The following is a 14,891-nucleotide window of genomic DNA, read 5'->3' as shown; positions in this document are numbered from 1 at the left end:
CCCCAGGTCACTCCTTCCCCCCATCCCAAGGTCATTCCTTCCCCCGTCCCAAGAATCAGTTGCACTCACATCACCCCAAAATGCAGCTGATGAAGAAAGAGATAGTTGAGGAGGGCATTGACAAGGTTGGCTGCTACTCCGGTTAGGACCTGGGGTACTACGATTCCCTGAAAGAGAGACCACACCCCACGCTGGAGACCAAGGAGCGGGACTGCCACTTCGTCCCCAAACACACAGGCACGGAGGGCTGCTACAGGCATGCCCCAAGGACGTAACTGGATGCCCATCCTCACTGTTCCTACCTGCCTGCCTCCTATACCCTTCTTCCAGGGCCAGGAAACACGGAGCTCTGGCCACTGGCAGGCAGGCAGGTGAAAACGAGGCCGGGAGACAAATCGGTTGGCCTTCCAGAGTGCAAGGACTGACAGGGACGGAGTATAAACAAGTCACGTTCAGCACTGGATGGTGCGTGAGAGCTCAGCGCTTTCTTGACCAAATGGCAGTTCGATGATGTAAGAAAACCTAGGATGACCTCCCAAACCTAGAATGTGGGAAGCACTCCATCACACCTGCTCTGCTTGCAAGTACAGGGCAGAAAATTCCAGGCTATCCGGCATCTCAATCGAAGACTTCCAGCAGAAGGGGAAAACGACACACACAGGCTGGGGACGTACCGACCCAGCCGCCAAGCATCGGGACAGAACCTCGGACACCAGGAAGCCAGCGGTGACCATGACAGGAGGTGCTGTTTCTCCAGCTGCAAACAGGTCACCTTGGCCCCTTCTCTGAATGCTTTTTCTCTGAGAAACCTGGCTCTCTAAAAATCCCAGAGCACAGGACATTTGGCTGTTTGAAGTCATCTCAGTAGACCTCAAAGATCCCTCAGGTGCCTGGGGGATTGAAGTCACTCTCAAACACACAAAAAGAAGCCCCGATTTCCATCTCAGTGGGGGCTGGCTTCTCATGGGTTTCTGGACACGGCCATCTGCAGCTGAGCTCCCCAAGGAAGAGAGGTCTTAGTTAGGTCCACTTGGCAGGGCAGACCCTTTCCTGCTTTGCTCGGAGCCCACCAAAACATGGCTTCCCTTGGATTGCTCCTGAACTCTACTCTTCAGAATCATAGCTCTCTTTTCCCTCTGTTGAGTGAGAACCACACTTCTCTGACCTCCGCTATGGCTGCCACGACTCTGTCCTGCTGCGTGTTTGTCTCTAGTGGTCTCAGTAGTCCCGGGCTCGGGGACCAAGGCAAGGATCGTGGCCAACCACTACTATGGGTCACCAACTTTTATCAGGTGACCTGCTTAGTTTTTAGCAAAGGAGGCAGGTAACCTCACCTACCTTTCAGGTAGAAAGTAAAGGAAGCAGTATAGGATGGGGTTGGCCCAGGGAAGGAGTGGCAGCAGGGAGGTTTGGTAAGAGGCCCCTGCAGTTATCACAAAAGGAAGAAGGAGGAGAAGAGAGGAACTGAAGTGGGGGGCGGGGGGTAAGGAGGGGAGAGGCAGGACCTACAGGACCGTCCCTCATGGGCTGTGAGAGTGAAGGAAAGGATGGAGTGCCACATGAGGCCAGGTTACCCGAAGAAAAGATGTTGGAGGCCGCTAACTAGGAGGGAAGGCAGGCAAGTGGAGAGGCAGGCCTGGGGGATGAGAAGGTCAAGGGCACTATGTGCAAAGGCCTCCCAAGTGCAGCGGGCAAGACTGGTGGCTCGAGCTGGAAATGTGGGAGCAGTGGACACACAGATGGAAACCGAAAACGTCCAAGAGACAGCTTCCCGCAGGTGGTCAGCGGAAGCTGGCGGGGTCACCTTCTCTAACCCTCCCCACTGAAAGTCTAAGCAGCCTCCTGGTTTCATCTAGGGCTCTTCCCAGCCTCCCCAACACTGTTAACATTGTCCCCAGCCCAGCTGCTTTGCCCCAGGATGGAAGCTGGGTTACACCCAACTCTTGGCTCTCCTGCCGGTCCCTTTAGCCAAGAGTCATTTCATCTTATAGGAAATATCCCAACATAGGACTTCCGTTGGTTCCACAGGACATGCCTTCTTGTTAGAGACCCACGGCATCTTTTGTCTGGACCATGTCTGTAACTCCCCTCTCCTCCTCCACCAATCCACTGGTTTCCACCAACTGAAATATCCTCAGCAGGGAACAAACACAGAGCCCCATGCGCTGAGCCCAGGCCAACCCACCTCCCTGGCTCTGTCCTCCACTGTGTCCCTCTACCGTGGTCGTGGTCTCGGCACTCCAACCCCTCAGTGACTCGGATGCCTTGGGAGCCCTGCGTGCTCTCCAAAGCCCAGTAAATGCCTCCTGGCCTTTCTCGGCTCTGGGCTCCTCCTTCTAGGTCTCTCCCTGTCCCTCCAAGGATCGGAGAGAGGGGTCGTCACTCCCAGTCTTCTCACTGGACCAAACTGAGCCTGTCGTCAGAAGCCCCCGCATTTGCTGGGAGACCATCGGATACAAAGGAGGTCCTGAGCAGGCTGAGGCCTCTACGTGGGTTCGGACAAGGTTACAGGCTGACACCAGACATGGAGTCTTCTGCCTCTTTACAGACACTAATGAAGATTTGAAATGTTTCCTTCACAGGGGAGATCTTACGTTTAAGAACACTTAACAGCTGGAAAACCACCTCCCTTCTCTCTTCCCTGCTTTGGCCCCTCCATGCATCCTGGAGAGCCTGCTTCCATGGCCATGACCCACTGCCAGGTACCCTCATTTACCTGGACCATCTGGAATCAAGTCCATGGTCCCTCATACCCAGGCGTCGCAAATCCATACGTCCCGGCCCGGGTCTTTGACTGTTGCTGCTAGTCATGTGGAGGTCTGACCAACATGAGGTATAATTACAAGGTGGGCCTTCATGCCCCACCGAGGAGTTGTGGGGCCCTTTGGACAGATTGGAGCTGAAACACTGGAGCCCAACAGGCGCCCTCTACAGGCCGCACAGCCACACACCGTCACTTCTAGGGAGCCAAAGACAGCTCCAGTGCTAACCCTATCCTGTCAATGACAGTATTTCCAAGGGGGAATCGGATAAGATTTTTTCCAGAGCCAACAATAACGTATACTTTCCTTGATTTCACCTCATAAACCTCTCCACACCAAAGTCCTGCACCTTCAACACAGGGAAACGGACTTCGAGGGTTCCTGAGTATTTTAGGGCAACCCCTCCCCAACTGCATGAACTCCCATGAGCTCCCCCACCAAGGAGAGCAAAGAGTCTGTATTACCTGGTTGAGTAAATATTTCACTTGTAACATATAAAGAAAGGTTGCCTGCGAGAGAAAAAGAGATGAAGGTTAACATTTTGGCCTTGCCACGCAGGTGTGAGGTGGGAGCCACAGTTTGGCTGCCCCCGGCTCCCACATGGAGCCACAGAGACACGCCGTGACAGGAGGGGATGGGGGTGGCAGCCAAGGTGTCTGGGCCCAGGGTGTTCCAAACATCTCTCATGGATGGAAACAATCCAAAAGACCCTAGGTCTGGGAGACTGGTTCCCTTGAGTGCATGGCACTTCTTCTGGGGGTGGTAGGCTGTCAAGGAGACCCCTGGGCAAACTCTAGGAAAGGTACCCCTCTCATGTAGACGAGACAACAGCCCTATTTGGGGAACAGTTAAAGAATATTAAGCATTAAAGATTTCAGGATAAATTCAAGACCACAGGGGCGCCTGGGTGGCTCAGTGGGTTAAGCCTCTGCCTTCGGCTCAGGTCATGATCCCAGGGTCCTGGGATTGAGTCCCGCATCGGGTTCCCTGCTCAGTGGGAAGCCTGCTTCTCCCTCTGCTTCTGCCTCCCCCCTTCTCTCTATTTCTCTGTCCCTCATGAGTAAACAGAAAATCTTTAAAAAGTGAAAAAAAAGAAGTAAAATAAATAAATATGTAAGTTAAAATGAGGCCACTAGGTGGGCCCCAGGGCTGCCCCTGCTCAGGGGAACACCTGTGAGAAGAGGCAGCAAGAAGGAGGCTGTCTGAAAGCCACGGAGGGAGGTCTCCGAGAACACCAACCTGGCCACACCTTGACTTTGGACTTGCCCACTTCCACCAGTGTGAGAAAAATCAATGTCTGTTGTTAGAGCCAGCCAGTCTGTGTTCTGTTTTATGACCACACACAAACCAAAGACAGGCTTACCACCCAGCTGAATAAAAGGAACTCTGTCACAGACCACACGTTATTGTGTCCAAGGTCGCACACTGAGGGGTCTATGTGATCACATACCGTGAGGGGAAACAAACCTCGAAGTTCGGAGGCAGGCCCTGAGGGCTCAACACAGGGAAGAATTTACCACCACACCAAAAAAAAAAAAAAAGACTGTACTCCTTTCCGTGGATGATTCCGAAAGATCCCTCCAGCTCTAAGAGTTCAGGATAGGGCCCCTTGGACTTGCTTTGACCAGGTGTTTCTTTTTTTTTTTTTTTTAAGATTTTATTTATTTATTTGACAGAGAGAAATCACAAGTAGATGGAGAGGCAGGCAGAGAGAGAGAGAGGGAAGCAGGCTCCCTGCTGAGCAGAGAGCCCGATGCGGGACTCGATCCCAGGACCCTGAGATCATGACTTGAGCCGAAGGCAGCGGCTTAACCCACTGAGCCACCCAGGCGCCCCCGACCCAGGTGTTTCTTGAAGGACAGACGTCTGTGTCTTTCAGGGGCATAATTAAAGCCATGCTTCTTGAAGGAGCCAAAGTCATGTGTGCAAATCCCCTAAGACTGACCCAGACTGACCCAACACATTGAGCTCCCAGGTGTCCCAGCTGCCTTCTACCAGTGAACCTCAAGAAGGGGGCCTTGTAACCCTTGGACTTACAGGAAGAGCTGGAATGAAGGTCATGACGTAGTCCTGGGTAAGCCTATATGACGAAAAGAGAAAAAGGTGGCAGAGGTCTCCATTCCAAGGCCAGGGTAGGGAGGCTAAGCTAACTAACACCGCCTTTCCCATTCTTGGCTCTTCCTGAATTAATGGGTTTATCGTGCTAGCAAGAATGTGGAAATGGACACATAGACCTTATCAGCTTAGATCCCAGATGACCTCTCTTGGTTCTTCCAAATCTTTAAGCCTAGGAAAGGGTTTTTCAAACTCAGTACAATGGCCAGAGAATTCTCTACTGTGCTTTGAAAGAGGTTTTATATTCTCTCTGGCTTCTCCCCATACCAGTTCTGACAACCAGAAGTACCTCCCAACATTGCCAAACGTCCCCAGGTTCACAGCCACTGGTCGAGGACAAGAACTTATTTGAACTAAACCAGCAGACCTCAAACTTGGCAGCAGATTAGAATACTCTAGGGGAACTTTTAAAGACACTGATGCTCACACTGCCCCCCCCAAGGCTGGTTAAAACAGAATGCTAAGAAGGGGAGGGGGACCAGGTATGGGTGGGTTTTTCAAACACCCAGGTGACTTGCAATATCAGCCAAGGTCAAGAACCACAAAACCATGAACAAATGCCACAAACTACTATGTCAAGTGGAGAATGTTTGCAAGTCTTGTTTCGCTCCCAACTTTTTACCCTGAAGTCAACTCAAGTAAGGACCAGTGTAGACCCTGGGTGCCAGGTGTGGACAGCAACACGGCCTGGTGGAAGCCAGCTGGGGGAATCCTTAGACCTCCCCTTCTCAGTGTGTGGTCTCTGTAATTCCCAGAGGCTAAACTAGGACAGGTCCATTTTTCTGCCCAGAGGGACCCAACCCCACCACAGAGCGGGCCCGCCTGACCTGGACACAGTCGGGTCCTGCCGGAAGAGCAGCAGGATCTGCTGGGTGTTGAGGAAGAGGGCCCAGCAGGGGAAGCAGCAGAGAAGGAGCACCAGGGTCCCCCTTTGCAGGATGACCCCGACGTGCTTCAGATTCTGGCTCCCGTATGTCTAGGGGCGCAGTCAAAACAAACCCGTTAGCAGAGGAAGGGTACCCCCCACACCCCTGGCCCCGCAAAGGCCTGCAATTGGGATCCATAAAGATGGTCCTAAGACTTTGCCACACTTAGAGTTTCGTGGTCTCAGACTTGGCTGCCCTTTGGAATGACCTGGAGGGCCTTCTGAAAACCCCGATGCCATGGTCCCACCAAAGACAAGTCAGGATTTAACACCTGCAAGGTGGGGCCGCAGAGAGCAGTCATTCTTGAAAGATCCCCATGAGATCCTAATGACCTACTGGTCAGCTGGAAACCTCTTAGAGATGCAGTATCCTGCTGCCTATCCCCAAGCTCAGAGCAGAAACTCTGAGCTTCCATGGGTTTCCAGAAGCCAAACTGTGCATGTCTCTCCCAGGCCCACGTTCAGTGACGTCTATGTGGCAGCCTGAGACCGGCTCCAGAGAAAGTAGCTCCTCCTGCCACTGCAACGAGCAAACCATGCAGGTCAGGACATTTCCCTCCTCCCGCCCAAGACCTGGACATTCATCATTTACCAGCAGGCCACTGGTGGGAAGCCCCCGCCCACCACTCCCAGATAGCTCAGGTGGGCACTCAAGTTTGAGAAGCGTGGGACAGTGTCAAACTCAGGGATATGGGAAGTACTGGGACTTATACAAAGTGTCCCCTATGCGGTCAAAGGATAAATACGGCTCCCAAGCCCGCAAACACCTGGCCACATTTCCAAGAAAGCAGGCAGTGGAAAGCAGAATGGAGGACTTGCTGTCTGGGAGTCCCTCCCTCTGTGCACGAAACCCTTCTTCCTGCCAGTGGGGCCCTCCCACCACGTGTCAAGAGTCACTTGCAGGGTCACCTGTGGTTTCCGTTTACCTGGGACATGAGAGTGTCACAAGCAGAAGATAAGCCAAAGCCCACGGAGACACCAGCGACATTGATAACCTGGAAAGAAACGAAGATGTCCATGCAGGGTAAAAGGGAGGCAGGAAGGTGATTTCTCTGTCCGCCCAGATCAGAGGCTGCTGTGTGCCTCGGGCAACCCTCCCAAGTCAGCCGACCCAGCCCTGTCCCTCCCCTGGAGCCCTTGCACAAACACCCTGGGCCCACTAAAGGACCGGCACAAGTTTGGAGAGAGAAGAAAAAGTCTCAGCCAGAGGTTATTACCAAGCCCTTTCCTTCTGTAAGTCCGGGGCATTTTGATCCTCAATTTGGGGCTCCTCCCAATTTTAGGTTTGGACACCAGGATTTCACCTTCCAGTTCTGTATCATGGAGATAGGAAGCGAGGACAGGAGCCAGAGCTCCATGAATTACAAATTCACTGATCTGGGAGAATGAACAACAGCCCTCCAGAGATGTCCGGTCTTAACCCCCGGATCCTGGGAAAATGTGAAGTTACATGGCAAAGGAGAATTAGAGTTGCAAACAGAAAAAAGGGGACAGCCCAGTCAACACCTTGTTTGTAGCCCAGCAAAGCCCATTTGAGACATCTGACCTCCAGGACCATAAGATAATGAACTGTGCTGGTTTAAGCCATTAAAGGATGGGAAGCAGCAAGAAGAAACCCATAAGGACAGCTTTCAGAAAGGCGTGTTAGGAAGTCCCATACATACCGCGATCGCAAGGGTGACCGCGTCCAGCTCCAGCTTCCCCAGGTGGCCACAGAACACGGAGCTTATGAAACTGATCAGAAACACCATCAACTGCGCCAAGAACTTGGAAGAGACAGAAAAGGAGCCGCAGGTGAGTCCCAAACATCACAGTGGGAGAAGGGCATGAGGCGCTGGCGGGGTGCCCCCCCAAAATCAACTCTAGTCAGAAGTAAAGAAACGGGGTGGCTGGGTGGTGCAGCTGGTTAAGCATCCTGTTCTTGGTTTCGGCTCAGGTTGTGATCTCAGGGTCGTGAGATGGAGTCCTGAGTCAGGCTCTGTGCTTAGTATAATCTGCTCGAGATTCTCTCTCTCCCTTTGTCCCTCCCACTAGCGCTCACTTGCTCTCAAGTAAATAAATAAAACTTAAAAAAAAAAAAGTAGGGGCTCCTGAGTAGCTCAGTGAGTTAAAGCCTCTGCCTTTGGCTCAGGTCATGATCTCAAGGTCCTGGGATCGAGCCCCGCATCAGGGGCTGTGCTCAGCAGGCAGCCTGCTTCCTCCTCTCTCCCTCTGCCTACCTCTCTGCCTACTTGTGATCTCTGTCAAATGAATAAAATCTTAAAAAAAAAAAAAAAAAGTAAAGAAATTCTGCCATCAGTGAGCCTCTGCCAACTTTCACAGGCAAATGTGTAACTTCTGGTAGCTTTCTTTAAGGATATTAAAGAGTTTATTTGCAGTTATGATCAGTATCACATCTTTGAGAACTTCCCCGTTTTCTGAGTTGATTTTTCACACTTTCGATTCTCAGGCCGGAGATCACAGACCTATTTTCTCTGAAATTCTCAGAGAATTCTCAGAGGCTGCCTTCTGGGATAACCCCCTCATTATCTCAAATTCCCAAGGAGGCCTAGAGGGAATACAACCTTCAAAAGTCAGCAAGAAAGGGCGCCTGGGTGGCTCAGTGGGTTAAAGCCTCTGCCTTCTGCTCAGGTCATGATCCCAGGGTCCTGGGATCGAGCCCCACATCGGGCTCTCTGCTCAGCGGGGAGCCTGCCTCCTCCTCTCTCTGCCTGCCTCTCTGCCTGCTTGTGAGCTCTCTCTGTCAAATACATAAATAAAATCTTAAAAAAAAAAAAACCACTCATTTTCCTTTAAAAAAAAAAAAAAAAAGACAGCAAGAAGGGCGCCTAGGTGGCTCAGTGGGTTAATGGCTCTGTCTTCGGCTATGGTCATGATCCCAGAGTCCTGGGATCAAGACCCGCATCAGGCTCTCTGTTCAGCGGGGAGCCTGCTTCCCCCTCTCTCTCTGCCTGCCTCTCTGCCTACTTGTGATCTCTGCCTGTCAAATAAATAAATAAAACCTTTAAAAGAATGGGGTTCTTCAACCGGAAGATCAGCGGGTTCTGGAAATTGTGGGATGAGAATCCCTTTAATTCCTGACTCCTTCAAGGGAAACAGACGCCTCTGCTCGCTAGCCGGGAGTCCCTGTTCTCAAATCCTGGTTTCAAGCTCTTTGGGTGGGCTCTTGGCCATCGCACTGTGGTTCCCGTACAGGAGGGGCCCCTGGGGACATTGCTCAGCCCATCGATGCCCCGCCCTAGCTCAAGAGACATCCCAGACATCTTTGGGGCTGTGGGATCTACCTTTCAACACCCCCACGCCCACCGCATCCACACACCCAGTCAAGGATGAGACCCATCATGGGACCTGCTGCTGTGCCTGAGGAATTAGGCAATTCTGTTCCCCCCGTGTGGCTCACGGATGGATGTCTCAGCAACAGCCTCACTGTCAGGGGCTAGCTGTAGTCAAATGCACAAATGAAATCATCAGACTGAGATCGTGCCTCTGTTTCTTCCCACCACTGAGGCCCCGCTCGTGTTTTTACCCTGGCAGTATAACCAAAAGTCTTGCCACCTGCAGGCTTTGGAAAGGAGCTCCCCAGGGCCGGATGCCAGAGAGGCAATGGCTAGAAGCCTGCCCAGTGTGCTCGCTATGTGAGCACCATGCCAGAAGCCCTGGTTTTGCCCCCTCCCGTGGATGCCTGAAAGCTCACTCCTGGTATTGAAAGGTTAACATTGGAAGGAGCTGCAAGGTCATGGGGTACAGCCTCATCACAGACACAGGAGAAAACCCAGGCAGCCCCAAAGCACACAGAGGTTCATCACAGAGGGACAACTGGGACCCAAGTCACTTGACTTACGGATGGTCAACAAGGGTCAACATCTTTGGAGCACAAACCACACGCCAAGCACTGGGGACATGGACAGAAGCACAAGGAATGCTGTCACTCCATTCCTACCCTCGTGGGACCCCCCCAGCACAGGGGAAGAGGCTCAACATGAGATAACACGGCCAGTTACCCAGGAGATAGGCACTGCAAAGATGACAGGAGCTCCAAGAGCACAACCTGGGAGTCAGAGAAGGTTCTGGAAGAAATGAAGTTCCACAGACACCTGAATGGTGAACAGGCAGGAGAAGGTGGGCTGTCCATCCAGGCAGAATGTTCCAGGCAGAGGAAACAGAGCAGCAGGAAGGTGTGGGGTCTGAGACAAGGCTGAGGGGAAGGACCACCAGGAACCAGACAAACTCCTGACAGGAGCCAAACCCCACAGGACCTCACGAGACCAACAAAAGAGGGTGACAAGCTCACATGCACATCCCCTCTGAAGAGGACTTTGGTGGCTGGCTCCACGTGGAGCATTTAGGGCGCCTAGCTAAAGGCAGAGGGCAGAGGGAGGCTGCCGTGGTCCGGGCATGGAGCATGGATGGCAGAGGGGAGGTGAGGATCCCCTGGCGTCCCCCGCCCACCTGCCCCCACGCCCATCAGCCTTTGAAATGCCTCTCGTTCTTGGAGACTGTTATCACCTAAGCCTAGATCATCTTGTGCCTGTGGCAGGCAGCTTGCTTCTGCTGAGCCCTACGTCTGTCACCAAGGACTTTCCCCACTGCCTCTAGGATAGAAATCAAGCCATTAGCCTGCATGCCTTGTGTTTAGTCTGGCCCGTCCACCCAGCCGCCCCTCACCCTGTGGGGCTGGCTCTGGTCCTCCTGCCCTGCAGCCCTAGAAGGCTCTCCAGCTCCCTCTCAGGCAGTCCTTTCTGCACACAGATGGAAACGAACTCTCTTGGTTTGGACCCAAGCTATTCCACTCCATTTCCATCCTTGGCAATGCAGCGCACAGCCCATGCTCCTGGACAGAGTGCCATCCCTCTCTGGGATTATTTTCAGGACTCTGACCTAGTCTCGCGATAAAGGTAAAACACTTTATAAAGGGGGGGGGGTGGTTCAGTGGGTTAAAGCCTCTGCCTTCTGCTCAGGTCATGATCTCAGGGTCCTGGGATCAAGCCCCGCATCGGGTTCTCTGCTCCGCAGGGAGCCTGCTTCCCCCTCTCTTTCTCTGCCTGCTTTCTCTGCCTACTTGTGATCTCTGTCTGTCAAATAAATAGAATCTTTAAAAAAAAAAAAAAAAGATACAATCCTAACCACCAGAAGGAAGCATGACTGAAATGCCCAAGCCTAGGTACTACCAGCTACGTCTCTCTCTCACACAAATATACGTTTTCTGCACGACAATTAAAACACAGTGACATGTGTTCTGATATGCACCACTCTCCCTTGTGTTAGGAATATTCTCTCTACAGGCCTCACCAAAAGCGCAATGGGAGAGGGGTAAGGGAAGTCCGAACACCTGAGCCTGAAGCCTATCTCAGATCCTCAAGGGTCCATGTTCACACTAGAGGCCTGGAAAGCAGATCGTGAGTGGCAGAGACAAAATCAAAGACAGGAAATTCAGACCAGGAATCCCACCTAATTGATGGTAGATCCTTGGAAAGCAGAGTATGGGACACTTAGCACAGGAGAAGGAGGCAACTATCTCCTCTCCCTTCAAGCCCCTCAGGAAATAGAACACTCACAGCAGATGGAAACTGAGCTGTAGAAAGACCAAGAGGAGCTCCATATATAATTCACAAGAAACTGACCAGATGCCAGAACTCTAGGACCTCACTCGTAAAGCCATCACATACAAACCCACTCTCAAAGGACTGGAAGGAAAATGCATTCCCAAATTATCTCAGTGGTGTTTGTCCTTCGGTTGCCTGGGTCTTCTAGTTTTTTTTCCTACAAGGACAAATATTAATTACATTCATAACTAACACAGTCCCATACATCTTTACGCTGTATACGCACGACATTAAAGGACCAAGCATGTCAGGCTGGTGCCCATCCTTGGAGACCTAGAAGGTCTCCTGCATCAAGGGGGACCAGGTTACTTCGGAGACCTGCAGAGACAAAGGACTGGTCCCGGGAGAGGCGGGGTCTCAGGAAGCTGCCTTGTGGTGTTTGTTGTTTTACTACATCAGTAACAGTCTTATGGAAAGAACTTTCTCACAGCGGCTCTGTGAGAGAAATCTGGGCACGGATTATGAGCCTCAGTTTATGGATGGAAAAGCAGAGGCTATAACAGTGTAGGGACAGGGAATTACTCAAGGTCACACAGCTGTTTCTTAACCTGCCTTCTGAGATCAAAGCAGGGAACTGGTCCCCAGGTATGGAGAATGGAGATTCCACACCATGCATTCTTTCCATTTTGCAAGAGAGCTTCACAAACACCTTTTTGGTGGATGGATTTTCATTTTCTGGCTTTCTCCCTGGCATTTCTCTTGGTCCCAGAACAGCACAGCAGGTATCACACAATCCCACCAATAGCGGTGCCAACGCGCCAGGAACACGCACCAGCCCATCTTAACCTTCACGGGTTCGTAATATCTATGCAGCAGCCCAAAACTTATCCCTTAAAACCACAACGGACTCTTCTTGTCCAATGAAATGACACACTCCGCTGACTCGAAAACCACTCAAACGGTCAGGAAAACAGGGACAGGATTCTATTTCTTGTGGTTTTTAAAACCCACATAACTTTCAACTAGATAATGCAGAAAAACCCCTAACCTAATGATGGGAAGAAACCTCAACCTCAAAGAGAGCCACATAAAGAATTTTTAAAAAAATAAACTCACTAAGGGGAGGAGAGTATGGGGCAGAAAAGGATGCCTCTGGTTTCCTTCTGCAGAGTCTGAGTAACTCTGAAGGTTTTTGAGATCTTGATCCAGGACAGACAATTTCACCCCCTTCCTCCCTGCCTCACGGAGGATAATTTAGCTTAATTACTAAATTACTAATGTAGTTTAATCACTAATTACTAAATGGCTAATTTAATTACCCTGTCTTGGGTGAATTTAGCTACCTGAAGTCCCAACTCGACAGCTAGTTCTCAAACAATGTCAAACGGTTCCACGAACTTGTTTGCTTAATGGAATCCGCACCCCGAGAATGCGCCCGGGAGAGCCTGGAGGCGAGCAGGTGCCCGCTACCTGGGGGCTCCCCACGTCCCGGCGGGTGCCAGCGGCGCGCGCTGTGCCAAGTGTGCCAGCAGCGCCCGGCGGTCCACCCCGGCGAGGGTGCAGAGCGCCGCCCGGGACGCACGCGGCACCCGAACGCGGGCCCGCCGCGCTCTCTCTGGACACCGCGTCCCCCAGCGCCCGCCCGCCGGCCGCCAGCTCACTCACTCCCTACCCCCACTCCCCGGTCACCCGGGACCACACGCGCGTCGCCGACCTCCCACCGACGCCGCCTTACTCACCGCGGGGCCCGCCAGAAGCAGGAGCGCTCGTAGCTCCTCTCGGAAGCCGGACAGCAGCGGGCAGCGCGGCCCGGGGCTCTCGGGGTCGGCCTCCTGGCCTCCCGGCCCGGGGCTCTCGGGGCCGGCCCCCTGACCTCCGGGCCCGAGTCCCTGGCCTCCCGGCCCGGCCCCCTGACCTCCCGGCCCGGGCCCCTGACCTCCCAGATCGGCCCCCTGGCCTCCCGGCCCGGGCTCCTCTACAGCCTCCATGCGCCTGGCGCTCTGCCTTTGGGGAGCGCAGAAGGGGCCTGTGAAAGGGCACAGGACCACCTCTGCGCTCTGCGTTTGAGGAGCGCAGAGGCGGCCTCTGAAAGAGCACAGGGCCACCTCTGCGCTCTGTGTTTGGGGAGCGCAGAGGCGGCCTCTGGGAGGACTCAGGGCCGCCCCCGCCCCAGTCCCCGCCCCGGGCCGCCTGCCTAGCATTGCGAGTCCGCTAGCAGCCCAGGGCCCAGCCGGGCGTGCCGCCTGTCCGGCCGCGACCTTGGGCGCATCCCTTGCATCTCCGCACGAGCGTGGACGCCCGCGGGTCTCGCAGAGGCCCACGTACTCCCGGACTGGGAACCCAAGAGGTTGCACAAGGTCTGGGACCAGACGGAAAGCGTTCTGGGCGCCTGGAGCCTCCAAGCCTCGGACGCCACGGTTTCCCCGTGTCTTGGGCCTTGCGCCGAGGGCTTCAGGTTGTGACACGTGTGGCAAAGAAGAGCCTGGAGTTCTCACTTCGCCCGGGCGGTCGGCCAGGGGCGCGGGCTGGGCGCTCAGGGGCGCGGGCTGGGCGCTCGCCTGCATCTCGGACACCTGAGCTTTGGTGGGACTCGCTCAGCGCAGTGCGCTTCAACACGCGCTTTTTGAGGCTGCGTTTGGGACATGCGTACTCCTCCTCGCCCACCAACTGTATTGAAAAACTTAGTATCTACTAAAATAAAGCAACAAGCCCACGTTTTCCAAATAGAACTATGCGGGTACCTCCGGCCTCTTTGTTTATTTACCCATCAGCCTGAAGTGGGGGAACAAAAGTTTGTGAGCGTTAACAAACTCCGACTCAGGAGACACCTGCCACCCGTAGAGCAGAGCAACTTGCTTGCCTCCCAAAGCCTCAGTTCCCTCCTTTGTAAAACTGAAATGGCCTGTCCATCACTGGTTTGGGTGAGGACTCAGTAAGCTTGTGAAGGTGGACCCCTTGGTTTTCAGCCTGCTAAACAGTAATTGCCTAGCAGAAGTTAGTCCCTATGACAGGATGATTTCCCGAATAGTCGAAATGCCTTTGGTTGTAATAAGTGATTCAACTTTGGGGGCTCACATAACTAGAAAGTTTGGACTCCGGGATTTTAAAGTAAGATCTTAAGTGTTCTCCCTCGCGCCCCCTTCCACTCTCCTCATCCTCCCCTCGTTTTTTTATTCTCTCCCCAGTTTCATATTTTTCTCTGTAGGCAACCTTTCTTTGCCTGGAGGGGGCAGGGTGACCTTCAGCAACACTCATCCCTTTCTTTCCCACCTCCTAAACCAGGTAATAAGACCCTCCCTTTTCTAGATGGAAACAGACAAAAAAAACAGAGAGGAAACTTATGTTTGTAGGTTTCATATGTAGGTTTCTTGCTCACTTTGAAACAATCATCCTGGGCAGGGGAATAGGGTGGAATGTTTCCTGGAGGGCACCCTGCACTCAGCTCTGTCCCAAAAGGCCTGGGTGCTATTGATGAGGGAAACAAAGGCAAGACAAATGTAGCTTAAATTAAATCTCCTTCCAGCTTGCATCCCACTGATAAATACC

General features: G+C 53.0%; 1 protein-coding gene across 3 annotated transcripts in view; it reads right to left on the bottom strand.

The window, feature by feature from the left end:
- Positions 1-13,496, bottom strand: part of LOC116578105 (multidrug and toxin extrusion protein 1-like) — a 35,626-nt gene extending 22,130 nt beyond the window's left edge. For all 3 annotated transcript variants that reach the window (XM_032322057.1, XM_032322058.1, XM_032322059.1), the window contains exons 1-7: positions 13,085-13,496; positions 7,467-7,568; positions 6,729-6,797; positions 5,705-5,853; positions 4,800-4,842; positions 3,227-3,271; positions 70-167 (exon numbers count right to left, since the gene is read on the bottom strand). In XM_032322057.1, coding sequence (XP_032177948.1) covers positions 70-167; positions 3,227-3,271; positions 4,800-4,842; positions 5,705-5,853; positions 6,729-6,797; positions 7,467-7,568; positions 13,085-13,333 — 755 coding nt within the window. In that variant the 5' untranslated portion in view covers positions 13,334-13,496. The remainder of the gene's footprint in view (positions 1-69; positions 168-3,226; positions 3,272-4,799; positions 4,843-5,704; positions 5,854-6,728; positions 6,798-7,466; positions 7,569-13,084) is intronic.
- Between the last annotated feature and the right edge of the window lie 1,395 nt (positions 13,497-14,891).

This window comes from Mustela erminea, chromosome 18, assembly GCF_009829155.1.
Source record: "Mustela erminea isolate mMusErm1 chromosome 18, mMusErm1.Pri, whole genome shotgun sequence".
NCBI lineage: Eukaryota > Metazoa > Chordata > Mammalia > Carnivora > Mustelidae > Mustela > Mustela erminea.
This window is presented reverse-complemented; position numbering and strand designations above follow the sequence as displayed.